The sequence below is a fragment of the Acomys minous genome, assembly GCF_964271855.1.
Source record: "Acomys minous genome assembly, chromosome: 15".
NCBI classification, from domain to species: domain Eukaryota; kingdom Metazoa; phylum Chordata; class Mammalia; order Rodentia; family Muridae; genus Acomys; species Acomys minous.
Genome location: NC_140497.1, coordinates 88,295,968 through 88,323,074, shown reverse-complemented (window position 1 = coordinate 88,323,074; position 27,107 = coordinate 88,295,968). Strand labels below are relative to the sequence as shown.

Sequence of the window (27,107 nt, the reverse complement as noted above, 5' to 3'; positions counted from 1 at the left end):
CTAGAGTTCAGATTCCGAGAACACGTTAAATGACATATAGGCAGATTTACCACCTGCAGTTCCTACTCAGAAGAGAAAGACAGGATCCTCAGAATAACCTGGCTGAAGGAGGCCAGCCATGTCTGTGGGTTATGGGCTTAACTAAAAGACTCTGCCTCATACAGTAAGGTAGATGACAGATCAAGGGTGATCACCAGTATCAACCTCCAGCCTCCATGGGCTCCCAGGAGCATGTGCACGTGCGCACACGCACACACGCCGACACATACGCAAAAATTGCATACTCCTAGGTATATAAACACATACATGCATGTGCACACATGCGTGCGTGCACATGCATATGCATACACACACAAATGGAGGGGCAAACTAATGGACATTATTCTTATATTTCTACCAAATTCATGCAGGATTTTCACTATTGACACAATGTCTTCAAAGTCTACAAGCTTTCAAGAGAACTTGCACTTGGATAAAAAAACAAAAACAAAAAACATAATCTCAGAACAGAATCAGATGAGAAAACACTAGTTGTAAATAAGCCCAAGATATTAAGAATGACTTGAATAGATCTGTGGTCTGTGTTTGTATTGTTTAAGCATTACCTCAATTACAATTTTTAAAAAACTTGATTTGCACTTAAATAAGAACTCCAATTGTCACCTACACAACATTGGCTGTTCAAACACAGCTCGAAATGCCAGTCCCATTTTGGTAGAGACATTTAATTTCCACTACAAGAATATAAAAAGATTTTCAGAACTCTAAAGCAAGACTGGAAAAACCTCTGCAATTTGGAAATCCAAGCTGTTACTCCAGTAAAAGCGAAGACACAGGCTTGTCTCCCAGACTGTTTCATCAGACACGCTATTTTGTGGCAATAGCTCGCAGTCACCTTTGTCCCCTCCCGTCACACGTAGATTTCTCACTCTCACTGCTGCCTTCCAGCCACCTATACCTCCCCTCATGCAAATATTCTACTGATCTGTTATATAGCAGCCATTTCTTATCTCCACTGGCCCACTTAATCTGCCACATACATATGGACTTCCTACCAGTTCTACTTTGTCAACATGAATGTTGACTTCATTATGTCTTTATTATATGTATGTGTGTGCATGCCTTGTCCCTATGAGTATATAATCCTGTAAGCTATTAAAATCTCATTGTGATATAGCTTACTTACACAATTACTGTTTTTTTTTTCTTTATTTAGTGTGTCCCTTCCAGAATACTATAACGTATTCACTGTCATGTTTGTATTTAAGTACAATCTGCCTCATGATAGAGGTTCAGCCTCTGTTTGTTGAATGAAGAACTGAATGAACGGTGACTTAGAGGTAAAGAATGCAATGAGAATTTGACATTTAAACTTAAGACTGGTCACATCCAATACTTGATATACACAAATTACAACGAGACATTTGCTATATTCAAAACGTATGCGAGACCTGTTGGGATGTAATTACATTCGTTGTCCAGAGGAGTGACCTACAGAAATGCATTCTCTTCAATTAAAATGAACTCCGCTACAAGAGCTCATCTGAAGCAAATTTTAGATCCACATAAAATTGTAAAACTTGTTTCACCTATATTTGACCTAAAAGTCCACAGGGTATGAACAATTTGGAGGAATGTTTCACTACAGACTTGAAGAAGCATTGGCTTTGTCAGGAAATGAGAACAGTAAAGATAGTTTTACCAAAGTAACATCTGCTTTGGGATAAGATACATCCACATAGGCTATAACTATTGTAAAAGAAAATAAGGCCTTAAAAATGCCAATGTGCCATCTACCTCAGTCTGCTGTAGAAGCATCGTAATCTTTGTCTACATTTGATCTTTATTTCACTTTATACCTCAGATGCAGTGATTTGAAATCAGGAGAATGTTTCCATTTATTTCTCAACATTAACCTTTAAGTGAGCTAGTTACAATCTGAAAATACATTATAAAGCAGCTTGACTGGTGCTGCTCAGCTTCAGCAGAATACTCCCACAGATTTATATGTGCAAAATCAGATGGATTTCATATATAACTAAAGAATCAAGGAACTGGGTCACACACATATGCATGTACACACATGAACACACATGCATACACACACATGCATGCACACACGCACACAATATAAATGATCATACTGCAAAAGAGCAACAACAGCAGGGTGTACTGATACACATCTGTAATCTCAACACTTGGGAGGTGAAAACAGGAGGTTCAGGAGTTGAAGGTCATGATCGTCCACATTCTGCATTCACAATCAGGCTGAGCCACATGAGAGTTTGTCTCAAGATCCAAAGAAAGAAAGAATAACACAATGTTTTCAATATGACTCATTTCCCCAAACTGTTTCTCAGAACTGTCAAAATTTAGAAGAGCATTATCAGGAAAATGTAAAATCTGTCTATAACAGAGGCAATAGCTTATACTTTACACCTTCAAAGAAAATTCATACTTACACCCATTTCTTATCTCTACACTAACCCAGTAATTAAAATGAATATATATTACTTCCTATTTTCCAAGGAAAATCAGACTAAACCCTAAATTTTTATGATTCAGCTTTTTCTTTTCTTCAAGCACTCACACCTTTGAAGCGTAATTTCAAATGAACATCGCAATCTGTTTAGCTTGTGGTTCCCAACGTTTCTAATGCTGTGACCCTTTAACACAGTTCCTTATGCTGTGGTGACCCCCAAACTATAAAATTATTTTGTTGCTACTTCATAACTGTAATTCTGTTACTGTTATGAATTTTAATATAAATATCTGGTATTCAGGATATCTGATATTCAACCCCCAAAGAAGTCATGACTCACAGAGTAACAACTGCTGTCCTAAATCCTCCCACACTCATTGTGGACATACGCACATTAGGGAAGCTGATATATTCATTCCTAAGTGATCAAGTAAGGAGTCATCTTGGTTCCTAATTTAATATCCAGCCCTGCACCCCGCAGAAATCAGGATCAGGCATATAAGTACATGGCGTCTTATTATATGACACTCGGTACAGCATGAAAAAGCAGAAACACAGAAATATTCCCAATATTTTCCAGTGGTCTGACAACATGAGATATTATAAAAGCCGTGGACTAGTGCAGTTTGATACTGTGATTTTTTTTTAAATGGCATTCACAAAACCAGGGCCAGAAGTCCGGTGTGCCCAGGAAAGCATGTAAGTACTTGCCTAGACCAACAACTATTATTTTTTTAAACACAGCACCTGTGGAAAGCACATAGCTAAGAGAAAATAAAATGTATACAGATACTTTTTTTTCTTGAAGAATTTTACTAACTCAATTCCTGAAATTGGGAATAATAGATTCTGTAGGCTGTCTCCCATTTTCTCTAAGCCTATTATACCGGTGTGTTCTTGGGACCTCTATAAATGGCAATTTTGACAGTGAATGAGTGGTAAGGTCCAATCAGACAGGACCACAGAAGTAACACCTGACTGGCTCTTGGTCATTCATTTTTGGCAGGGGTCCTAACACCTCTAAAAAGGGTGAAAATTGGTTTGCAAAAGGTGACAAATTTGATTCCCTTTTCCTGGATGTCACAAATGTACCTGCAAGGCAGTAACAGGCAAGGAAAGGAAGGACCACAGGGAGTGAGTACCTGAATAAAGCTTCCCAAAGCTTTCCTGTGGCAGTGCCTCCTCTGGCAAGACTATAAACAGCTGCAAACCCTGCCCTAATTAAACCATAAGTAACAAATTGGGCTCTGAAGTAAAGAAAGGAAGAACTCTATGGCCCTCCTTAACTCTTGCTGGGTGCTAAAGACTATGGCAGCACAAGAAGTAATTTAAAATAAATGATAGGATATATATTGGCAATGTCTGTTACACATCTGGAAAATATCTTTCAGAATTTGAACTATGTACAGTAAGAAAATAAATGCTTTATAACATTGTATCACATTGATTACAGATTACGCAAGAGTTGAAATGTAAGGACACCTTGCCATGATCAGGAATTGGATACAAAAATCTTACAAAGAAATAGCTTAATAAAAATTGCCATTGCTGTTATTTGTTATTTTAAAGATTCATTTGAGCAAGAGGCAATGATATCAATGTCTTGGAACTGACTTAATGAAGATCAATGGCATAGATTTGTCAAAGGAATAGAGAATTGGAGCATGAGGGGTTGAGGAATACAGTCAGAGCATCTTAAAAGCTACTAAATTTCTAGTTCCTCCATCATTTCCTGTCGCTGGGTGACTGTCTATCCAGGGAGAACCTTGAAATCCCATTTGTCTGTTTGTAAGATAAAATGAATTTGCTAATTAGACATAAAACAGAATAGACATCATATTGGGAAAGGGGGCTGAATAAGCTACATAAAGGTGAATGTGAAACATTTCAACCCTAACTTTAGCTTTGCTTCTCAGATCTAGAACGTTCTTGGATTCATGTGTAGGAGATCCGGCCAGCTCCAAATGGAAAGCCAACACATGCTCACAGTGGTAGTTGTCTAATAAAATCTTTCTTTATGATTTGATATTTATTTTCAAATTTTGCAAGCCACACTGACATGTGAACAAACCAATGTTTGTATTATCATATATCAAAGGAAGTTTTATAGCATTAAGGAGAGAAAACAACTTAGCAATTAGAGAGAAAAAAATCCAGAAAATTAAATAATGACCAAGAAGAAATACTGAAAAAAAAAAGATATAATCAGTACTTAAACCTTAAAGGTATAAAAGGAAATATATAACTTTATACAGATTTAGACAATGAAGAGGACTGATGTCTATTTTTAAGGTAGAGTAAAAAGACAGAGAAAAACATGAAGACAAAATATAAGAGAATTAATTAGAAAATAACCTCAGGAAGTCGAACAGCCAAGCTACAAAAGTGCAAGTAGAAGAACAGAGGAGATCCTGACCCATCTGAGACTTGAAAACCATCTTAAAGATGAACTAGGTTCACTCTTGCTTATCATTAAATCTGTTTCTCAAGGATTTGGCTGCGCTACAAATGGCTCTGTGCTGCCTGTTCCAAGAAACAGCAATCATGCCTTTGTTTCCAAAGGTTGTTATGGTTACCTGTTGTTATGGCTACCTTATAACCATCCTGTGCTATGGCATAGTCTGGTGCTTTGTATTCAGATGTTAATTGCTTGCCCCCCAAGATTCTTACCTTCTTACCATTCTATGAGCAAACCTTCACATAACCAAAGTGTTCCTGTGTAACCTTGTCTCCTAATTTTCCCTGATTGGCCAAAAAAGAAGTGCGTACACCTGGGCAGGGCAGAGGAGAGGTGGGCAGAGTAAAGGCTCATGGGCTTGGAGAACGGAAGAATCACAGGAGGAGGAAAGAGTAAGAAAGGAGAAGAGGAAGAAGGAGAGACCTCCATGGATTATTGTAAAGAAGAACCATGTGGCTGGGAGGAGCTTGCTCTGAAGGAAAAGCATGTGAAAGTATGTACAGGGACTATCAGTGAGAAGCAGCCCAGATAAGAATAATTAAACCAAATGGCATGGAATGTGGGGCTAGGAGGTAACAAAGTAGCTCAGGGGGTTTATATCTTCCCAGCTCCAGAGTTTAAGGCATATTAAAAATTTAACAGATGTCTGTGTCTTTTATTGATATGATAGTAGATTAAAATATAATGGCCATAATAATTCTATGGATTAATAGTAAATATTAATAATCATTTTCTACAACAACCTTGCAATTATGTCTTTGTTTCTAAACATTGTAAGGACAATCTTGCAACCCCACGTTTGTTTCAAAAGCTGGTCCTTGTTGATATTATTTTGTTATGTTGTTTCTGAAACCCCTCCTATTTTGCACAATAAATTCCCCAGTTGGAAAACCCCTACCAGTGAGCTATGAATGCTGACTTCCTCCTCATATCCAAAGCTGACTTCTCAAACCCTGCCTTAGGGGGCAGCAGCCATCATACACAAATAATAAAAGCTTTCTTTAATTAATTGCTTGTTTTATTTCATTTGGCCATTATGATTTGGGCAGGTTTTCTTTTTCCTCCAATCTTTGGGATTAACAACCTTCAATTAAAATCATTCCATATGTTCTCACTTGGAAGAGTATAATTTCCACATGAAAACTCAAGAAAGCTGTGCTAAACAGTTCATGAGAGTATACTCACCAACTGACACATCAATTTAAGATTGTAGAACAGGGAAGAAGAAGAAAAGAAAGGGTCATAACAAACATAGGATATAAACAATCATTATTTTATAATTTAACAACAAAAGATATGAATGCTGTTTTATATATGAAAATTATTCCTTCTTTGTAATTCTATACCTAGCCAAACTATCACTTACCCGAAAGGGTACGCCAAAGACATTGGCCTTAATAAATGAACCTTTTATTTTTCCTTCTAAAAGCATCACCAACAAGTAATACTTCATCAAAATGAAAGAAAAAAAGAACATATCTGGGATACAAAATATATTTTCAGATACAGGAGATAAGAGAGGGTATTCGCCGGAATGATGATGAAGAGTTCTCAAGATGAAGTGTTGTCAAGTCAGAAGAGGACCCCAAAACAGCATTCTTGTATCAGCTGACGCTGGACATGGAAGGACTGCTGTTGGAAAGATAAAATCTCACGGGCAGCAGTCCTCAGGAACCTGTGAAACATTTTCCTACCTGCCAGCAGAGCCATTTCCCTTGGCGTATACCTGCAGCTAAGTAACAAAGACCTCCAGATGCCGTCAGTCCCTATCCATAGGCGCCTGTATTACAGTCAATGTCCAGGCTAGCCTCCTGCCCTCACCTCCTCTTCCACGCTCCACTCCCAGACTGCACCAGTTCACAGATTCCTCTCCCCTCGGCTGCTGGTCCTTCTTATAATCCCCATGCATTTTCCAGGATCACTTCCCTAGCATTGGCCATGGCCAGTCTGCTGCTTTTTCTCTCTGCTCTGGACTTGTCCAGATGCCTCTAGCTATAGGAACACTTAAACCTTCCCTCTAACCATAGAACAGCAATTTCATTGGTTTCTTTACTGCACCCTCGACTATAAGTCTATATACCATCTAGGGGGAAAAACTAATTCAGAATAAGCAGGTGACTCAACACAGAGACACATTGGAGACCTGTTCTTACCATAATCCCTGATACCCTAGGCTAACCGAGCATGGATTTTTTTGTCTGCACTGTTGTCTTGGGGGAAAAAAAGCCAGTGGGGTTTTGCTTTCTGTCCTACAGTGTCTCCATGAGAGGTGCTGCCTGACTCAGCTGAGTGTCTTGACTTCAGCCCCCAAATATGTGCTGCTTCTCCAGACTTAATAGAGAGCTGGGGGTTGGCCCAACTGCACGTGCTTTCGTTCCGAGCGCAGCCTGCGGGGCACATTTGCTGATGTGTCCCACTTCTGTTTCATACACGGTTATCTACTCACATTCTAAGAAGTCTTAAAAACTTCAGGAAAAAAATAATGGATCAAAAGGAGGGAGAGTGAAGAGATAAACCCCTAGGTGTTTAGGGGTTAAGATGTTTTTAGGTCCAGATAGATGTTTTAAGTTAATAGGGATGTGATATGACAGATATTGAGTTACATTCATAATTTTAGATAAATGTGTTCTTCAGGGCTGCCAAATACAAACAGCCAAAATACTATGAATATAACATGAATATAATTCCTGGTTGTTCTGTGGTTCTTCTTGCTGTATGTAGTTTATTTTATATATATATCTAATAATATAAATGTATATGTAAAAATAATTTTAAAACTGTAAATAAATAAAAAAAAACAAAAATTTTCAAAGTTATACTTTAGAAAATGATCCTTATTTAATACAAAGCTCTGTATTTTGTTGTAATCCATACAACAAAATTAAGACATTTAGTTATTTATTATGACTAGAAGCAAAGGGATCTTGAAGTAAACACTGAAGAAAAAGAAGAAAGAATTAAAGTTGAAGTCAAACTATACAAAATACCTAACTAACAATGAGAGAATTAACTTGATATATGAAAAAACAAGACGTGAAGAAACAACTCCATAAATGAAGGCAAAATGAGAGAGATGGTACTAGACACAGATATGAAAAACATCAGTGACCCAAGCACATATCAAGTGTTCTTGGGAAAAAAGACAGGAGATAAAACCGTTAGTTAAAAAAAATAAAATAAAATAAAGGCTTTCGTTAAAAATCAAAACTAAAGTTTCACTCACTAATTGAAAGAGACAAAACCTAAATAGATGTTAACATATTAAAAAATAATAATTAAACTGTATTAAAAGTATTTATAGCGCCCAATTCTTTCTTCTAACAAAGAAAGAGTAGGCAATTATTTATAACTAGCAAAGGGCTAAACCCTGTAAACCTTTGAAGCTGGGCTCCTCTGCTGTATACTAATAGTCTAAGTATGCAAAACTTGAAAGACAAAAGTGTTAATCATTTATGATGCATTCCCATAAAACCACAAAAAATAATATCACATTATAAAATGAAGTGATAAAGATGTGAAAAAATAATTTTAAAAATATTGATTTTAAATAAATTATTAAAGCATTTATAATCTTTAATAATAATTGCAAAATAAAAGATGAAACTGGCAGAGATTTCATAGAGCGATAAATCTCAATATTGACAAGTATTTATAATTATAGGCATCCAAATTCCCTGCTGATGGGTAGGTAATGTTTGTTCCCTTATAACTTAGATCAAGGGGTGTTTATTTAGACATTCATAAATGTTAATTAATGAATGCTTTATGAGCATTACCAGTGCTTCTCTATTCTTTTCAAATAAACACAAAGTTGTTTGGTAATGATTAGTATTGTCAAAACACAGTAGCACCTTACAATTCAAATCAGTTGACCTAGTAATTCCCTCATACAAATAAAGTTAGGCAAATGCAAACCAATCGTATATATTAGCGCTCACCCAACATTATTTTTATTTAGGAAAGCTTAAAACAGTTTGGAGACAAGTACAGTGGTAAAATAAATATGCTCAAAGAAATGGGAAGAGACCATAGCATAAGTAAAAAAGAAGGTTACAAATGATAAGTATAGCAGGATTACAGGTGCTTAAAAATCTTTTGTTTTTTTCTCCACAGATAATAATATTTTATATTTTGTTATACTAACATTATTTTCAACAACATCAAACTGTCTCTCCTAGAAATGGCTACACATACAGAAACACACACACATACACATATATACACACATACACACACATACATGAACACATACACACACATACACATATACACAGACATACAAATACAGACACACACATAGACAAACACACACACACACACACACACACACACACACACACACACACACACCAATAATAATCAAGAAAAAGAAGCTATCAGTCTGAGAGCTAGGTGGGGAGACATTGAAGAAGGGGATTTGAGAGGGGTTAAGCAGAAGAGGAAATGGGTGAATGATAAAAATTTAACTTAATAGGTATATATAAAAAGGAATATCAAGCATGAAAAGCATATAAATTAAAGATTATGCAATGAATATGACCACATTTTAAAAGCTGCCTGTTCTGAAACAAATCAGTAAAATCATTAAAGAGTGGGTCATACAGCTCAGGGGCAGAGCGCTCTGCTGTTATAAGGCGGCCCACTGTTCAATCTCTAGCTCTGAAACAAAACTGAACTGACGAAGGTCTCGGTGAAGGATCCATGTAATATAAAACAGAAATATTCCAAAACTAACTCTATGCATCCATTGGTACTCCAAAGCATAAGTTATATGAACTAGTCACTATACGTAGGCCTTGCTTAACGGATATATTTACGTTAGAAAATGGGAAGTTCTATATGTCTTTATGATGGGGAATTGAAAATAGTTTTAGACAGTATTTATAAGTATTTCCTGACAAAGGTTTTGCATTTTCTGCCGGATGTGGTGGCGTGCACTTTTAATCCCAGCATTTGGAAGGCAGAGGCAGGTAGATTTCTGTGAGTTTGAGGCCAGCCTGGTCTACAGAACAAGTTCCAGGACAGCCAGAGCTACACAGAGAAACCCTGTCTCAAAAAAAATGTTTTGTTATTTTCTTCTTAACCACTTATTCTTCTATATTCTTTCTACATGGAAAAAAGCTAGAAGCCTTTGACAGTAGATTTCCCATAACCCTGTGCTATTTGGTCTCAGATTCAGCCTTTAAGAACACAGCAGATCTAAAAACATGCATATGTCTCTCTCAGAACCCAGGGCAAAGGACACAGTTATATATTTTAAATTTAATTTATCTGCATTTCAAAATTAATATTATTCCTTTTATAAATACATCCTAAATGAAAAGTTATCATTCCACTGTTTCTTTTCATCCCCCAACCCCTCCCAAGTCCGCTCCTCCCATGTCTTCCCACTTAGCTCTCAAATTGATAGGTTTCTTTGATTGTTATTATTATTATTGGTGTGTGTGTGTGTGTGTGTGTGTGTGTGTGTGTGTGTTGGGGTGTGTGTGTGTGTGTGTGTGTGTGTGTGTGTGTGTGTGTGTACAATGGCCTGATGAGACCATTTTTGTTGTTTGCATCTGTATGGTTTCATGCTGACCACTTTGTATTGGGTTGTCCTATGAATCTAACATAAAATTCAGCCACACCCCCTTTTTAGGATGATCTCAGCAAATGGCCTAGTGACAGAAGTACAAAGGCTGCCTCTTATGGTAAAAATGTACCAATCTTTACTAAAGGACTGCAGTTGGCCCTCGACAAGACTGTGTTGAAGTCTGAGGGTCTTTCGTCTGTGCCATCCCTTTCTTTCTTTTACAAGAATGTAATAGAACCCCACTCCTATGCCCTGTACTCCTGTAAACTTTTTCTTCAAGTTTATATGCTCTGTCTTGATTTTGTTTTGGAGTCTGAAAGAATAATCAAAGCACCTGTTTCTATTCATGCTTCTAGACTCTTAAATGCCAGGGTAAGAAAGCATGCTTGCCCAGGCCTGTGAACACACTGTTATATTTGTCCTAACTAACTTGGACCCTTCTGAGGAAGTTCATACAATGGCATCCTACATCCTAACAGAGGTGAATGTCAAAAAAAATGTTTCCACCATTAATTCCAGTTCATATTCTTGTAGTAGGATTGTATTTGTGTACAATTAAAGACCAGACACAGTAACATTCAATTGTTAGGGAAATCCCCTATAGGAAGTAATTATAGCTATCAAGGTGCATAAGAAGCCTTGAGGAGCCCACAGTTAACTGTTTCTTACTCTTGTTGGGAGCTGCACATTTGTTTGATGTTTACATTTTAGTATATAAGTGTGTGTTTTATGCCTTAATATGTAGGTATGGGATGTCTTTAGAATAATTTTAAATTCATGGATGCATAAGCTCAGAAAAACATGTAACTCTACAGTATTTAAAGACAACTGAGAAACTGAGAAACATGAATTACTAAACAGATAAACAAATAAGCATTGTATACTCTAAAATACATGTAAGACTGTCAGCCAATTAAACCATATGAAAACATACCCAAATGTTATTTGAATGAATGCTTCGTAAAGAGTGATGCAATTCTTGACTTCTCTTCTTGGTATACTTCCGTCATTTCTTAATCATATATATTGCTTGAAAATAACATTTAAATCCATCACTAAGACTCTAATCTAGAATTAGTTCACTTACTAGTTATTTTTCTTTCTCCCAAAACATAATCCAATTGTTTCCATAACCAAAGTTCTTCCAACTCTGTGAGATATACACGAGGGTGCTTAGGCTTTCAGGAACACCAGAGGCAACTAAACTGCAAACTGGCCCAAGATGAGCTCGAAACATCTTAACCAGATTAGATGGAGCCATGTTCATCCTAAGAAAACTTGCATTTTGAGTGTGTCTTCAATGAGTCTTTCCTAGACTGTCCTCCAGACAGACTGCATCCACATCTCCTGTGATCCCTGAAAGCCAGCTAAGACCGTACGTAGCTCATGAAGTCACCTGCCATTGTTCCTGACACGCTAGACGTAGGCTTCTCACCTGCAGGGGTTCTTCTGTGTGTCTCTCCTACTCAGATTCCACGTCAAGTTTTCTTCCTCACCCATTGTGAAGTCTATGTGTTCTAATCGTCCTAAAATTTATCCTTATAGCACTTTAATATCATTTGTAATTAAATATTTACCTGTGTGACCATCTGACATACAACACCAGTGTTTTTATGCCAGGATACACTATAAGCTCTGCTAGGGCATAGATTCTGCCAACTTTACCCAATTATGTATCACTGGAACTTGACCTAAAGCCCAACATTTAACAGACACACAATGTACATCCTGCCTCCTGCGCAGTTGTTTGGACTGATGAATGAGCTATTAGATAAACCAAAGGGCAATTTAAGGTCTATCCATAACAGTCATTACTTACCCAACAATTAAAATAAGAATGGGAGGACACAAGGGATGGGATAACCATTGAGATGTAACAAGAATAAATTAATAAAGGAAAAAAATAGAAAAAAAAAGAATATTTCCTTGGTGGGAAATAGGCAGTCTCATACTTAAAGAAAAATAGAACTTCATTTTTTTATGGAAAATGTTTTATCACTGGGTATAGTGACAGAAAAGTGTTCTCTAATGCAAGCAACAGGAGTTCATCATTTGCTGGAACACATCTGTGAAATCTTCCACTGAAGGGAGTTGCTCTCAAAATTAAGCCAGTATTTACATGCTAATGCATTTGTTTTCTCAGTTCCTAAGGGTGGGTGTGCTTTCTCAAATAAAGGATGCTGATAGTCTTGTTTTTATTTAAAAAAATCTTTATTTTTTAAAACTAAATAGTCTTAGGAAAAAAATTAACTCCATCAAGAGTTCTAACTCAGATAATTATATTGAGTTACAATGGGACTAGCATATATTTAACATTAGTTAATCAAACTAACTTTCAGAGTGGTTTCTTTCCTTCATATAATTCTCACACCTTATAGCTCAGGGGGATAAATGAAATGGAGATGTTTTTCCAACCCAAAAATTTAGTGATGATTTGTTCTCTTTAGATTTAGTTGGAAGGTGGTGGGTAGACAAAGGAAAGGCAAGAAACATATTAGCTTCCTAAGATTAATGGCTGCATTTTTCTTTGGGGAACTTGGAGACCTAAACTAAACTGTTTCTTCTCTCATCCCTAATATCTGAAGCTGTACCTAATGTAATTGCTTCCATGGGGGAAATATTGTTTATATTTTCTGACTGGCTGTCACAATGTTCTTGGCTAATCTCCCCCCCGAAATACCCAGCTCAATATAATTGTAAGAATTCAGGGCAGGATCTTTCTGAGGCAGAGTGCACAGTAAACTTATTTGTCTCTCTGTGAAGGACTGTTAATTCCCAAGGCACAAAAGTTTGTTATAAAGATGACAACAGTTTCTGATTGCTAGATATCTGGCTCCTGAGGTACAGATGCTGTGAATTATGAGAGTATCCCTGTGTCATATCAAGGAAAGGGAGGGACACGATACTCCATCTGGCCGCGCTTAGGATGAGAATTTATTGCATTAGTAGACTGCCTCAGCTAAGTATTGAGTTTCTCATTTCATAGTGCACATCTACCTATTCTGAAGTGGCCTGTTCACAATTCTCTTCCTGACAGTCGGTTGCATGCACACTCCCTCTTCAGTATTTCTCCTCATCTCCAAGAATGCTTGGAAGCATTTATACATTTGGCTGTTCTACCTAGAAAATTCTTTCCTCTAGATATCTTCCTGCTAAAATTGTGAAGTTATGCCCAACGGCCTTATTTGAGCATATAATCCCTACTCAGCATGTTCTATGCCTCTTTCTCCCTTTATACCCTCTCCATAGCATTTATACCATAAAACTCAACCTTTTTATTTCTTTTTCTTTTTATCTATTTTCCGACTTCAGAGATAAAAGCTCCATAAGACAAAAAAAAATTTTTTTATCTCTTTTTATGTACTACTATATTCTCTGCCTTGATGTAGGTACTCAAAAATATTGAGTAAACAAACAACTTTTCCATTACAAGTATCCAGTATAAAATATTTCCACAGGATGGTAATAGACTCAACGAGTCCAGGAGTCGGAGAAACAGGAAGTGCTCCTTAACAAGAAACACTGATGACTACCAGCTCACCCTAGGCTCTTTATAGCTATAAATCAGGGGGGAAGGGGGAGTTAAATGTCAAAGGGGGAGATGTTAAATACTATCTGGGCAGCCATTGCTCTGGCAACTGAGAGTAATGTGTTGGGTGCAAAAGGATCTACTGCGTGCACTTCTCGGCACTCCTCTCTCCAGCTATATTTCTCAGTTAGTTGGGGGTAAGGGGGATGGAGCCCACAGTAAACAAGAGTCAGAATTCCCAGTGAAGCATCAGGCAAACATCCTATACAAGTAAGTGCTATGGAAGAAGATGGGGATCTGAAATGTCCTGGTGGTGAAATTTACTACATCTTTCCATCTGCAATTCCTATGAATCACAGCAACGGCCAGCACAGCAAGAGGTACCCAAGGTGGAAGGGAGGCACTAACACTTCAGGGGTTAAAAATCAGTAACTGGGTAATTGCAGATGAGGCTGATTCAGTAGGAGGGGATTTATGCCTGTAACTTTACCAACTCTCTGCGGCCAGTACGGTCATGGACTCATTGCCCGATTCCTAAACCAGCATAATTCCTATATGCATCCTAAATACTATCCTTTTTTTTCCTTTTTTTTAAATTAATATATTCTTGTTACATCTCAATGGTTATCCCATCCCTTGTATCCTCCTATTCTTCCCTCCCTCCCATTTTCCCCTTACTCCCCTCCCCTATGACTGTTCCTGAGGGGGACTTCCCCCCCTTTATATGCTCATAGGGTATCAAGTCTCTTCTTGGTAACGTGCTATCCTTCCTCTGAGTGCCACCAGGTCTCCCCTTCCAGGGGACATGGTCAAATATGAGGCACCAGAGTATGTGAGAAAGTAATATCCCACTCTCCACTCAACTGTGGAGAATGTCCTGTTATATCCACAGACACATGTGGCACTCACCCCTGCTCAAGGAAGATTCTTCTGCAGCACGCAAAGACCACCACAGAAATATGAAGAGAAGAATGGTTGTAGGCTGCCTGTCCCTAGTTGACACATCTACAACAAAACCCGTTCCCTTAAGCTTCCATGATCATGATGGAGGAGGTGGAAAAAAAGGATTCTAAGAACCAGAGGACCATGAATTTTCAATAACAAGACATGCATAAGGAGAACACAAGCTGACATGCTGATAGGAGCGGAGAAAATTTCACAAGGTCGCAAAACCACTAGATCAAGAGCTACAGACAACCAACGGCTGCTGGAAGAGGGAGGAGAGTTGGTCTTCTCAGGGGACTAAACTCCTGAGAGACATATCCAGATACGCCACTGTCTACAGTGGCATCTGTAAACTCATACACACAGAAGCAACACTAAAGGACTCAGTAGAGTGGATGTGTATGTATGTGTACTGTGTGCATACAGTGTGTGTGTGTGCTGTATATGTGTACATGTACTGTGTGTGTATGTGTGCATTACTGTGTGTGTATGCATACTGTGTGTATGTGTGTATTATGGGTATGTGAGTGTGTACTGTATATATGTGCATTACTGGGTGCCTGTGTATGTGCACTGTGTATGTATACTGTGTGTATGTGTATGTGTGTACTGTATATGTGTGTGTACTGTGTGTATGTGTATGTATGAGTTTATTGTACATGGGTCCACATTGTGTGTGTGTGTGTGTGTGTGTGTGTGTATAGAAAACAATAATAATAATAATTGAAGAAAAGGATGTGAATTTGAGAGGAAGTTGCAGGGCAAGGGAAAACTTAGAAGAGGGAAAGGAAAGGATGGGAAAGATGTAAATACAGTATGCATATAAAATCCTCAAAAATGTAAACATTTAAATAGAAGGAGATTACAAAACTGTAAATATAATTAAAGATTTGATATAATGAAACTCTCCTGCTGAGGAGGACTAAATGGCGAATTTATTTCACAAAACAAATTAGAAAAGTATAAAAAATGGAAAAGAGAAAATAAGAGTGAGAACGTAAAGGAATTAAACTGCAAGAAATTTCTCAGGGGGGGAAAAAAAAGAATTTTAGAGGCATACAATAAATGAAAGTAAAGCCCATCATTGGACTAAAGAATTATTCAGACACAAGAAAATGCCAAAAAAAAAGTTTAAAGATCTGAGTAAATATTACAGAGTGTAGAAAGGAAAGAACTGAGAAGTAGAAATGTAATGTAAAAATTGAACTGCACAGAAAACAGTGTGAGAATGCTGTCAAGCACCCAGCACCTGGCTACAGTTCATCTCAGGGGTAGTAGACACCATCTATTTTGGTACATAAACAATATTAAACCATAGACTCAAGAAGCCAGGAAAACAACCCCCAGTAGTAAGGAATTTCATCACTGGATATATCATGACTATACGGATAAAGATTGCTAGATTTGAATCCCGTTTGTAATATTTTCTAACAAGTTTCTGACCTATACCTGTGGTCAGATAAAGATAATAGCCACCCATCTCATCAACTGTTCCAAAGATTAGATGAGCTGGCATCTGAAATGTACTTTAGCGCCACTGGGTTTTTAATGTGTATCTTTAATACTTTTATCTTGAGTGCTCGCCAAAGTCTTATTAACCAGAGACTTGTTTCTTATGGTCTTGTGAAAAAAAAAATAGTAATTCAGTCAGCCTGACTTGCCTAAATTTCATCAAGCCAAATTATCCACGTATGAAGAGGGGACACTATGTAGGAGAGTGACAGAAAACATAGGGTGCTTTAGATACAAGAGAAAAACAACCATTTTGTACCAATTCCCCAAAGTGAAAGTCTTGTTTCGTTTCATTGATCCCAGATTGGAACTGACCCTAGGTCCTCACCCTGTCAAATAGAATGCAATGTCACCACTCCAGGGCCATATGCACACCAGATAGCTCTATGCATATATAGGAAACAGTCTGCAAGTATTCTTGGTCTAACTGGGAATGGTAATACGACTGCCACCATTTAGGCCTTACCAATTAGTTATGCAAATAGCAGGTCTGCTCGGATGACAGGAAGAAGCCTGTGACGGGGTAGCCTGGGAATTTTATAAAAGCACTGAAAACCCAGCAAAGGTCCAATGTCCTGACACAGTTGACTGCCACATAAATAAAAGGTTACATAATACGGGAAAATAATAAAGATAAAGGCAGAATAAAATACAAAAGTATTGCACGAAAGAAACAGCAAAGGCAAAATTGGCCCTTTGAAAACTAACAAACTGACCTACCTCTGGACAAAATAATGAAAGAATAGAGAAATAGTCCGGATGGAGGAAGAAACACAGAAATCAGGAAACAAGAAGACAAGAAGATGCTCAGAGCAAGCTTAGCAGTGCCTTAGATTGGGAAACACTCAGCATTGTATGACCAAGTGGAACCCAGACATGTTGTGTAAGCCAGCATTCCTCTCCTAGGAATATTACCTCCAGGGAAGCTTGCACATGTTCACTGAATGAAATAAACCACAATGCTCCTAGAACCATTGTTCATAATGGGGGGAAAAATAGAACATCAGATGACCATGTATAAGAGAGTGAGTGAGCCTGTAGTAACTTCATGGATCAACTCAGGAAAATAAATGTGTTATATCTTATGACATATCTCCCATGCACTGCTGGGAAAAAATAGCAAAATTGCAATGAAATACTCACTATATAATACTATCTACACAAATTCAAGAACTACCCAAGCTAAAGAAAATGCCTTTAGAAATGCACGTTCATGCTTATACAAAGAGGTTATTGTTAAATATAATGGAATTTTAAATGGAACATTTAGAACAATGATTGTGCTAGTACACTAAGGAAAGCAGGAATGGGACGGAGTCAGCATGCAGACACAGCAGGCTCATGAGCATTAGAAAGAGTATACTTAAGAAATCTTTCCTTTTTTTTTTTTTGACAGTACTTGGAACAAAAATTAGGATTGACTCCTTAAAGAAGTCCATGGTATGTTCATATTTATTTGTTTGTTTGTTTGTTTACTTGCTTACGTACTTGTTTATTTACTTTAGGCTTAAGCACTAGTGTAATCAGGCCTTTTGGCTACTTTTATTTGAGTCCTATGTCTACCACCTTTCTCCACCCCAATCCCTTCCAAGCTCCTAATGCTAGGTAGGCAAGAAAGAAGGCAAGAGGAGAGGGTGGGGCATATACCTCTTTAGACTACTTCCTGCTGATTAGGAGCATTGATTTTCTTGAGGCATCAGCAGGGGGAGCAGCAGCCACCAGAGGCCCTCTTGGGGCTCTCATATTTATACCCTCTTCAGTCCCAGAATTCCAAATGTAAACTATCTGTAAATTTAAGAATTCTTAAATGTCCATTTAACAGTGTCATGCAATTTACACTGTGGAAATTCTTTATGAACAAATCTCTTCTAGACATTATCCCCTGGATTTGGCAATGAAAGCATGTCTATCAGGAAGATTGCCTGTGCTGTACTGAAACCCACTATTTCTAAGAATCCTCTTTCTTTTTCTCTTAATTCTCCTACAAACTGGAAATGGGCCCTGGGATACTGTCAGGGAAAGTATAGATGGAGTATGATTTGTTAAGCTCCTGGCATGGCCTTTCTCATACAGTTACAGCTCCTGGAAATGAGTACTTAACACTCTTTTCATGCTAGGCACCAGGTTCATTGCTGCCTTGAAGCGTAGGGGATATACTGCCCCCAAACCCTTTTAATTTTGTGCAGACAACATTGTGGGAGTTAGTGTCAGCTGTGAACCTGACAAACTAATCACCTCAACATGGGTCTCTAAGCATGGCTATGGGGGATTATCTCCTGCTATTTGAGCTGGGAAGGCCCATCATAACTGTCAGCAGAGCCATTGCAGGAACCACAGAGCCAAGGCTGGATGAGTGCAGTGAAGAGGCTTAGCAGCATGCATGCCTCATTGCTCTCTCCGTCCGATCGAAGATGAAATGTGACCAGTTGGCTCATTCTCCTGAAAGTGACTTCCCTATGACAATCAACTGTAACCTGGAACTGTGATGAAGTTGCTCTTGTCAGACCATTTTATCACAGTGACGGGGAAAGAAACTAAGATAGCAATTACTAAAGAGGATTAAAAGCCTGATTGACAGATCCATGGGCTCCATTCAAGACAAAGAGAGAAGTATACATTTACAAGCACACATGCCTCTATAGGTCAAAAACAGAATTACAAAATAGAAACAAACTCTCCACAAAAATCTCCTTCTTATAAAGTACAATCTATTGGTTTTAAATGCTAGGGGGAAGTCTGTTATACAGCCCTCAATTCTCAAGTCACATATTTTTTATCTTTGTGTTAATGGTCAGGTGATGTCAATTAAATGTACACGTCTAAAAAAATTTAAGTATTAGAGAACTCAAAAACACTCCTAATTCCTCCTTCACCCGAAAATAGAATAAGAAAGAAAATTGCTAGCCTTTATGGTGGACAGAGTATTGAATAGCAAAACCATATTTAAAAGAAAAACCTAAATTGACTTCTCGGGTTATGAATACTTGATTATAGTTGATATAATGCAAGAAACAACCCCATTTTAACTCATTTGCGAAAGGCACCCATCGTTATGCTGAGTCTAATGGCCTGAAAGGAGAAAAGGGAGTAATTTTGAGCTGACAGCACATACATAAAGACATATATTCTCATTTTTTTTTTCTGTGATAGAACAGAACCTGCTGAGGATTGTGGTAGAAATGGTGTCCAAATGGGGGGCAGAAGCATGGTGCAAGGAAAGCCAGTCTACAAGAAAAATATAAAAGAAAACTTTACATATAGTGTGCACATATGATTAAGATACCTACATAAAAAATGTCTTGTTTATAAAGATAAGGACAACTGAGACTCATCCTTACTATACACCAACTCAACATTTTAACATCACTGTCTTTAAAAATGGGGGATGACAGAATTAGAATTTTATATTCATTGGACAATATTTTCAGAATTGGCAGTAATCCTGAAAACACCATGTTTCTCCTCTCAATGTCATCTTGAAGACAGCTCTCTGCATTTTTACCTAAAGAAAATTGCTAGGGGGAACCCACACCTAATAAAATTGAACAGACCAGTGAAGACGGAATGTGATGATCTGTTTAAAAGAGCCTTCTCACACAGACAGCATGAGTAGCAGGGGAACTTACCTTTATGATGGTTTGCGCTGGAAACAGCTCTTCCCCACAAGGTCACTATAAAAATTATTATCAGCAGCTTCCCTTTCGTTGCTTTCTGTAAGTATCTCTTACTCATCCTGCAATACAGAAATGATATGATTCCTAAGAACATAAAATCATTGTTTCTATAACTGTACTACATCAACATCTTTCGTGGTACCTTGACATTTATCCCTAGAAAACTCACATTGAAGGTTCTATTTACATAAACTATGTTACTATGTGCCCTGTTGTTGTTTTTGGTTTTTCAAGACAAGGTTTCTCTGTGTAGTCTTGGCTGTCCTGGACTCACTTTGTAGACCAGACAGACCTAGACTCAAACTCATATAATTCGATCTGCCCTTGCCTTCTGAGGGCTAGGATTAAAGGCATATGCCATCACACACAGCTGTTTTTGTTGTTTTTTTAAAACAAGGTCTTACCACGTAGTCTGAGCTGGTATTGAACTTATCAACTTCCCATTTCAGGTTCCCAAATATTAATGAGGTTTACAACAATGAGATACCATACCAACTACATATGTGTGTCTGTGTGCAATTTATTAATAAAATTAAGAAACAACAATTTGAATGCTATTATTTGCCACACTTAAGATTCCTTCTTCAACGTCAAGACTTTCACACATGTTCTATGTCATGTGAATGCCTATACACATACACACAATAAGTATAAACAAATATTTATTGCTTGGATGAATTCTACTCAGAATAAAGTCATTTGAAATTTATCATGTGAAGTTTTATTTTGAAAATTATCCATGACATAGCTTTCTTATTGCCAGCTAATCTTGCCAAACTAATGTGTACCACTCTGCAGTGGAGGACTCAGTGTTGTTGCATTTAAATTATTGTACTTTACCGTAAGTAGGGAGAACATGAAAAATCAGAATTAGAAAAAATAACAATTTCAAACTGAACCCAAACAATTAAGAAAAAGTAACTACTTCTTCATACTCTTATACCAAAAAGTCAGCATCTACTTACACATTATTTCACTTGTTCTTAAAAAAAAAAGTCTATCCTCATTTTATAGCTGATACAAATTGGAATTTTTCTTAAGGTCTCATTTAAAGATAGTGTAAAAATTCAAACCCGGAATGACATGCTCCTAAAATTCTTATTTAAGCCTTATTTTCCTGACCTATAATGGTGAGACAAAATCAGAACCACAGTGAGTAGACTGCATGTGGATGTATTCATAAGGACAGAATACGCACCAGTCCCTGTCCCATTCAAATGTAGATCCTATACTGGACTCAGTTTTCCTGGGCCTACATAGAGTGGTCTGCCTTTGTGCCAACTTTCTGGGTTCTTTCCTGGGCATGCCTGACTCTTTTTCCCTTGTAGGTCAATGAATTACTCTTTCCTCACAGATTTACCACCAAGACAATCCATCTTCAAATCCATGAAATAGCAAGCAAATTTGGGCAAAGAATTCGGAGCATTCTTTCACATGAAGAAATATATGGAAATGTAGTATAAATTTTAATGTGGATATGTGCTAATGTTTCTTAGCTTGGAAAAATATATACTCTATATGCTAGAAAGGAAGGTTCAAAAACTGAAAACATTGATTCACAGGTCTCAGAGTTTGAATCCATGCTCTCTGGGTTCCAGATTATGACTGTAATATTGTTTATTGGCTATATGATTTTAGATAATACTTAATAACTATATTTTCATTGGCAGTAGGGTAAGGGTTTTAATAGTACTGATCATAATCATAATAATTGGTCTGAAGACTAAATGAAAGAGTCAACCTAGTATTTGATACCTCATTGCAGATATTAAATCTTCAGTAAATGTTAACAAATACCTATTGGAATCACATTTCTTTAACTGTGATCCCCCAAAGCACTAGCTCCACACAATTCCAGCAGTGTTAACGAAAGATAAAATTTGTAAAATTCTGGATTCAACAAACTTAAGAAGTTTATTATTGAGTAAAGTTTTTAAGAGGCATGCGATTAAATAAGCCTCCTTTGAGGTATTTTCCAGAATCACTTTTTTACAGAGGAGCATAATAGCATAGACTACTAGTGTCACTGAAAACTCCTTTAGAGAAATCCTGAGTTGTGATAACATTCTGTCCTAACACTCTCTCAGTAAACAGAATGATCAATTTTAATCTTTAGTTGTACTTTCTTTGTTTTACTCAGCCCTCTTGGTTTTGTTTTATTTTGTCCAACCACTGTGCCTCCGCCTCTACATCCAATCCTACAACTTCATGGCACTGCTCATCACATAACATAATGAAGAGCAAAACTCATCTGACAGGAAGAATTGCTTAGCCTAATTCTTGATAATAGCTTTGTCTATACAAATGGCCTCTGGTACAAGGTCAACAGCCTATCGTTTCCCACACCATTGTGCACCCACCAAATGAGATGACAGAAGAGACAGTCAGTACATAGACATATGGAAAGAGAAACATCCACAAAATCATGGAGCCGTCAGAGCAAAGTGGGAAAGGGGAATGCAGGCCAATATTCGGAACTCTGTAACCATACTATTTTCTCACTCTTGTACCATCAATATTTCTGAACAGTCAGTCAATCGCATCCCCTTTATATCTCTTACATTACATACTTAACCTACTTTACTATGATACTATGATTCAGACCACCAAAATTTTTCACAGGATGCTAGCTTTATTTTCTACCATACCGCACCCACACACAGACGCACGTGCTTAAGCATGTATTTGACCATCCCAATTTTCCTACCATACAGCACCTCTTGCATACGTATGCTTAAAGTGTTCATCTGACCTTTACCACTTATATTTGCAATGTTCAATGTTTGAATAAATATTATCAATCAGATAAGTATAATCCAATCTCTATGTCTTAGAAAGACCTCTTGCTTAAAATCTGTTCAGATGTAGCAGAAGAACAGCTGATTCTCCAAGTTGAGGAGGAGGCACTACCATTGAACCTCTGACATACACTCTGGTGCCCACAATTTTATCACTGCCCCTTGTCAAGACGGCCTTGTGAGCACACAGAGGAGGGGGATGCAGGCTGTCCTGATGAGACCTTATAGGCTGTGGCCAGACAGTAGGGTAGGAGGGCCCTCATGTCAGAGGTCTAGGGCGGGGGGAGCAAGGCAGAAAAGGAAGAAGGGTAGGAACAGAAAGATAAGAGTAAGGGGAGAACAATTGGGATGTAATGTGTGAAATAAATTATAATAAATAATACATACATATATTTTTAAAAGCTCTAATTTCAGGGGGGGAAAAAAGAAAAAAGAAAAAGCCATGGGTCCTTACCAATCTTTTATGTTTCTAATCGTATGGTCTTTCTCTTCATCTTTCTGTCCACTCATACCTGTAACCTAAATGTTAACTCTACAAAAATGTCTCAGTACCTCTATTAAAATCTCATTTCATGTCAGCTGAAACCTCCTATCCATTCCCAGGAATTCTCACAACCCCAGAAATGATGAGCTTGTATTCACTGGTCTTCGTGCAGGTTATTCCTCCTCCTATAGAATCTATTCAAGACCAGGTTGAATATCCGTTTTCCACAGTGGCCATTCACTGTACTGTATTACAATCCACTCGTTTCTCTCAATCACTCTAGTATAAGAATTCTATGTGCAGAGGCAGAGAGACTCAAAGACTATCCATGGGCAATGCAATTTCTAGTTTAATAACTGGGAGATGCACATTTGTTGAATGTTAGAAAAACCTTTTAGACAAACATGCTCTGTCGTTGTTAACACAGGGAGGAAGTAAATGGGTGCCAATCATCTCTTTAGCATACAATTAGGACGTGACAAAGAGGAAGAAAGTGAGAAGAGACAGAAATGGGAAAAGGCAAACTGAAAAAAAGAAAAGAAAAGAAAAGGAGCGGGAACTCAACTTTCTAGCTTTCTTCTGATTTTAAATAATAATCGAGTCTGAGAAAAATGGCAAAATGGAGTAATTAATAATTTTTGACAACAGGACAATAGCAAAGAGGGGGAAAGCTGAAAGGCACATTTCTTCTCACCCTTGCACATGAGGAGAAAAGGAGCATACAGCCCCTTTTTTTTGCTATTTTCTACCCACCGAATCTCAGGTTAAAGTGTTCTACCACAAATTAGAATTGTCACATTCATCTATAAAAACAGAAAAATTTCAGCGAGTTGCCAACCACAGAAGCCAAAGTGAACAGAAACTGCAAGCTAATGGATAAATGCACATGGAAGATGAAACCTTGAAATTGCTGCCTGAGCAGCAGCAGCAGCTTGCAGGAAACTTGGGGGATGTGGGGGATAAATGAGAAATGGTAACCTTGGCAATGAAGGATGCTGAAGTGAAAACTTGTCCAACTGGAGGGCTGACAAATCTTCTGGTCTGTCTCTCACCCTTCCCCTCTGTGCTACGTGTTTCAGTTAAGTCACTGGGTTAGACTTCTGGATATTTTTTGTAGACTTTCCACTCCCTCCCATATGAAAAAATACATATTTTGCAATCAAGCAAGAGTTTAAAACATGCTTTTCTATGAGAGAAATTAATTCCTAATGAAAACAAAGGACACTTAAATGGTCTACAAAAAGATAATGTGAAAATGAATGACAGTGTAGAGGTAGAATCTGAGACCTGTGGTCAACTACCCAACCTCATCTTAGCTGTGAATATTCCTGCAGAAATAAACATCATATATGAAAAAAATATTTTTTAAGTCTATTTATCACATTTCTCTACATTGACCCACTGTTCAAAGATTCTGACAAGGAACCTACCATGGCAATGTGCAACCCTTAATAAGACATGTGCCCTGCCTCTAGAGACCAGAATGGTCTTTACAAAATGTCAGTCATGCTACACCACCACAGCATATTTTGTTTTAAAATACGGAACTTACCTACTCAGAGAAGGGAGAGTAAAACCTAACTTACCTGCTGAAGAAGAAAACTCTACCATCTCCTCACTTGACCTCTCTAACCTTGGGTACCATTTTTCATCCTACACCAATTTGGTCACTGTCCCAACTTATGCCAAATTTTTATCTAAACCTTTGCTATGCCCTGTAGAGTCTGACTCAGTCTTTGTGTAGTAGTCTGTTCCTCAAAATCACCTCTGTAGAAGTCACTTCTTGGCAACCCTGACTCCAGAGTCCAGGTGAGCACCTGAAGGCTCTTTCTTCCAAAATCCTACAGCACCTTTTGTACTGTTAAGATTTGAAGTAACCCCATTCTTTTATCTACATTGTGTTTCAATGCATAGTTTCTTCTTTTCCTGTTAAAATATAATTTCTTTGTAGGCAGAAATTCTACCTAAGTGTTACTGCTCAGGCTACTTGGATCAGAGAGACCATGATGACTTAAGGGACTGGATGGTGTATGTTGATTTTAATCAAATAAAAAGCATGAATCTTTTGTAGTAAAGACATTTCCTTATGTCTGTTAACTTAGTTATTAAAAATTTTACTACATATACAAAGTAGGAGTGGTGACAAAAATAGCATATATGTTGGTGGATAATAGAAGGTGAAGCACGAAAAGGAAGTGGGAGATGAAGAGATGAAAATAGACCAGATTTCTCTTTCAGGAAACATGCTGAGATTTTCCACAAATCCTCTTCCCCACAAATTTAAATATATATATATATATATATATGCACAACCAATAGGTCTACTTGACATAACTAATATAATAGATATATTTGGCATCTACAGAAAGATATAGACAGATAGATGGGTGATAGATATTAAATAGATATAGATAGGTATACAAGTACAAGGCAGGCTGGAGAAATAGCTCAGTGGTCTAAAGTGTTAGCTCTTCTTACAGAGGAACAAGGTTCGTTCAGTTTAGCACTCACAGTGGGCAGTTGACAACCACCTATAACTCCAGCTCCAGGGAATCTGATGCCTTCTTCTGTCCTGCACAGACCACTATACCATACACACACACACACACACACACACACACACACACACACACACACACACACAAGTTCCCACACAGATGCGCATGCATACAACACATAATCACAACAAAATTAAATCTTGGCTGCAATTTTAAATGTGAAGAGTTTAGCTATGCTGAATACATAGAATATATAACAATAAATTCAGAATTTTAACTCTACCAGCTTCACAATGTTGTATATCATCTAGAAGTAGGGTGATCTATTTTTAATCATTGTTCTATTACCATCAATTTATTCAATCAATACCATATACCCATCAACACACTGTAGTATTTGAAGCCATACTATCAAACACTACCAAATTGCATTGAAACAGTTGTTTCAGATGCTTGGAATGGTTGCTGTTTTAATGTCTTATGATGAAACCACCTTATATGGTTTTTATTCATTTCTTCACAACTGCAATTTTGGTGGGCACAGGAAAACTATTGATTTATTCCTAGCAGCACATAGACAGAACTGTCAGAATTCTGTATTACCTTTGCCACCTACAGGTTAAAATCTTATGGGAGAGAAATGTATTATCATTTAAATGATTTCTCCAGAAATATGAAATATTCTAAGGTTCCAAGCTCTAATAATCAAACCAGACACAAAAACTTATAAAGAAAAAAATAAAGATATCTAAGATATATAGGAGCATAAGAAAGACATTTGAAATGAACAAGTGAGCTACATTACTGCTCATCTGCTTCTGCCAGTGAGACCCTTGCACTTCTTCCTTATCTGTAAGATGGAATGGCATCCATTTTTCTCAGAAAATGTCACTATAATAAATAGGAGATTGTGTGACATTTGAACTTAAGAGAATATGTGTGAGGTGTTATTCTCTCTCTAAAGGTCCATCCCTCAGAGACTAGGTGTAAAAGTCAGAAATGCTCAAATGTGATCCTAGGCCCCACGACAGAGTAGTTAAATGACTTTGTCATGTTTACTTAACAACCTGGACCTGAGTGTCCACATGTAGAATGCATAAATGCTAATCTGTATTAGTATTAGGACTGTAAACAATAAACACAAAGAGTGTAAAA

General features: G+C 37.5%; 1 protein-coding gene across 7 annotated transcripts in view; it reads right to left on the bottom strand.

Moving 5' to 3' along the window:
* Positions 1-27,107, bottom strand: part of TAFA2 (TAFA chemokine like family member 2) — a 420,034-nt gene that overhangs the window by 113,356 nt on the left and 279,571 nt on the right. For all 7 annotated transcript variants that reach the window (XR_014775155.1, XM_084760232.1, XM_084760233.1 and 4 more), the window contains one exon: positions 20,125-20,231. Coding sequence is in view for 6 of the 7 variants with exons in the window: in XM_084760231.1 (XP_084616357.1) it covers positions 20,125-20,231 (107 nt within the window). In the remaining variant the exon portion in view is untranslated. Of the gene's footprint in view, positions 1-20,124; positions 20,232-27,107 lie in introns of those variants that run through there.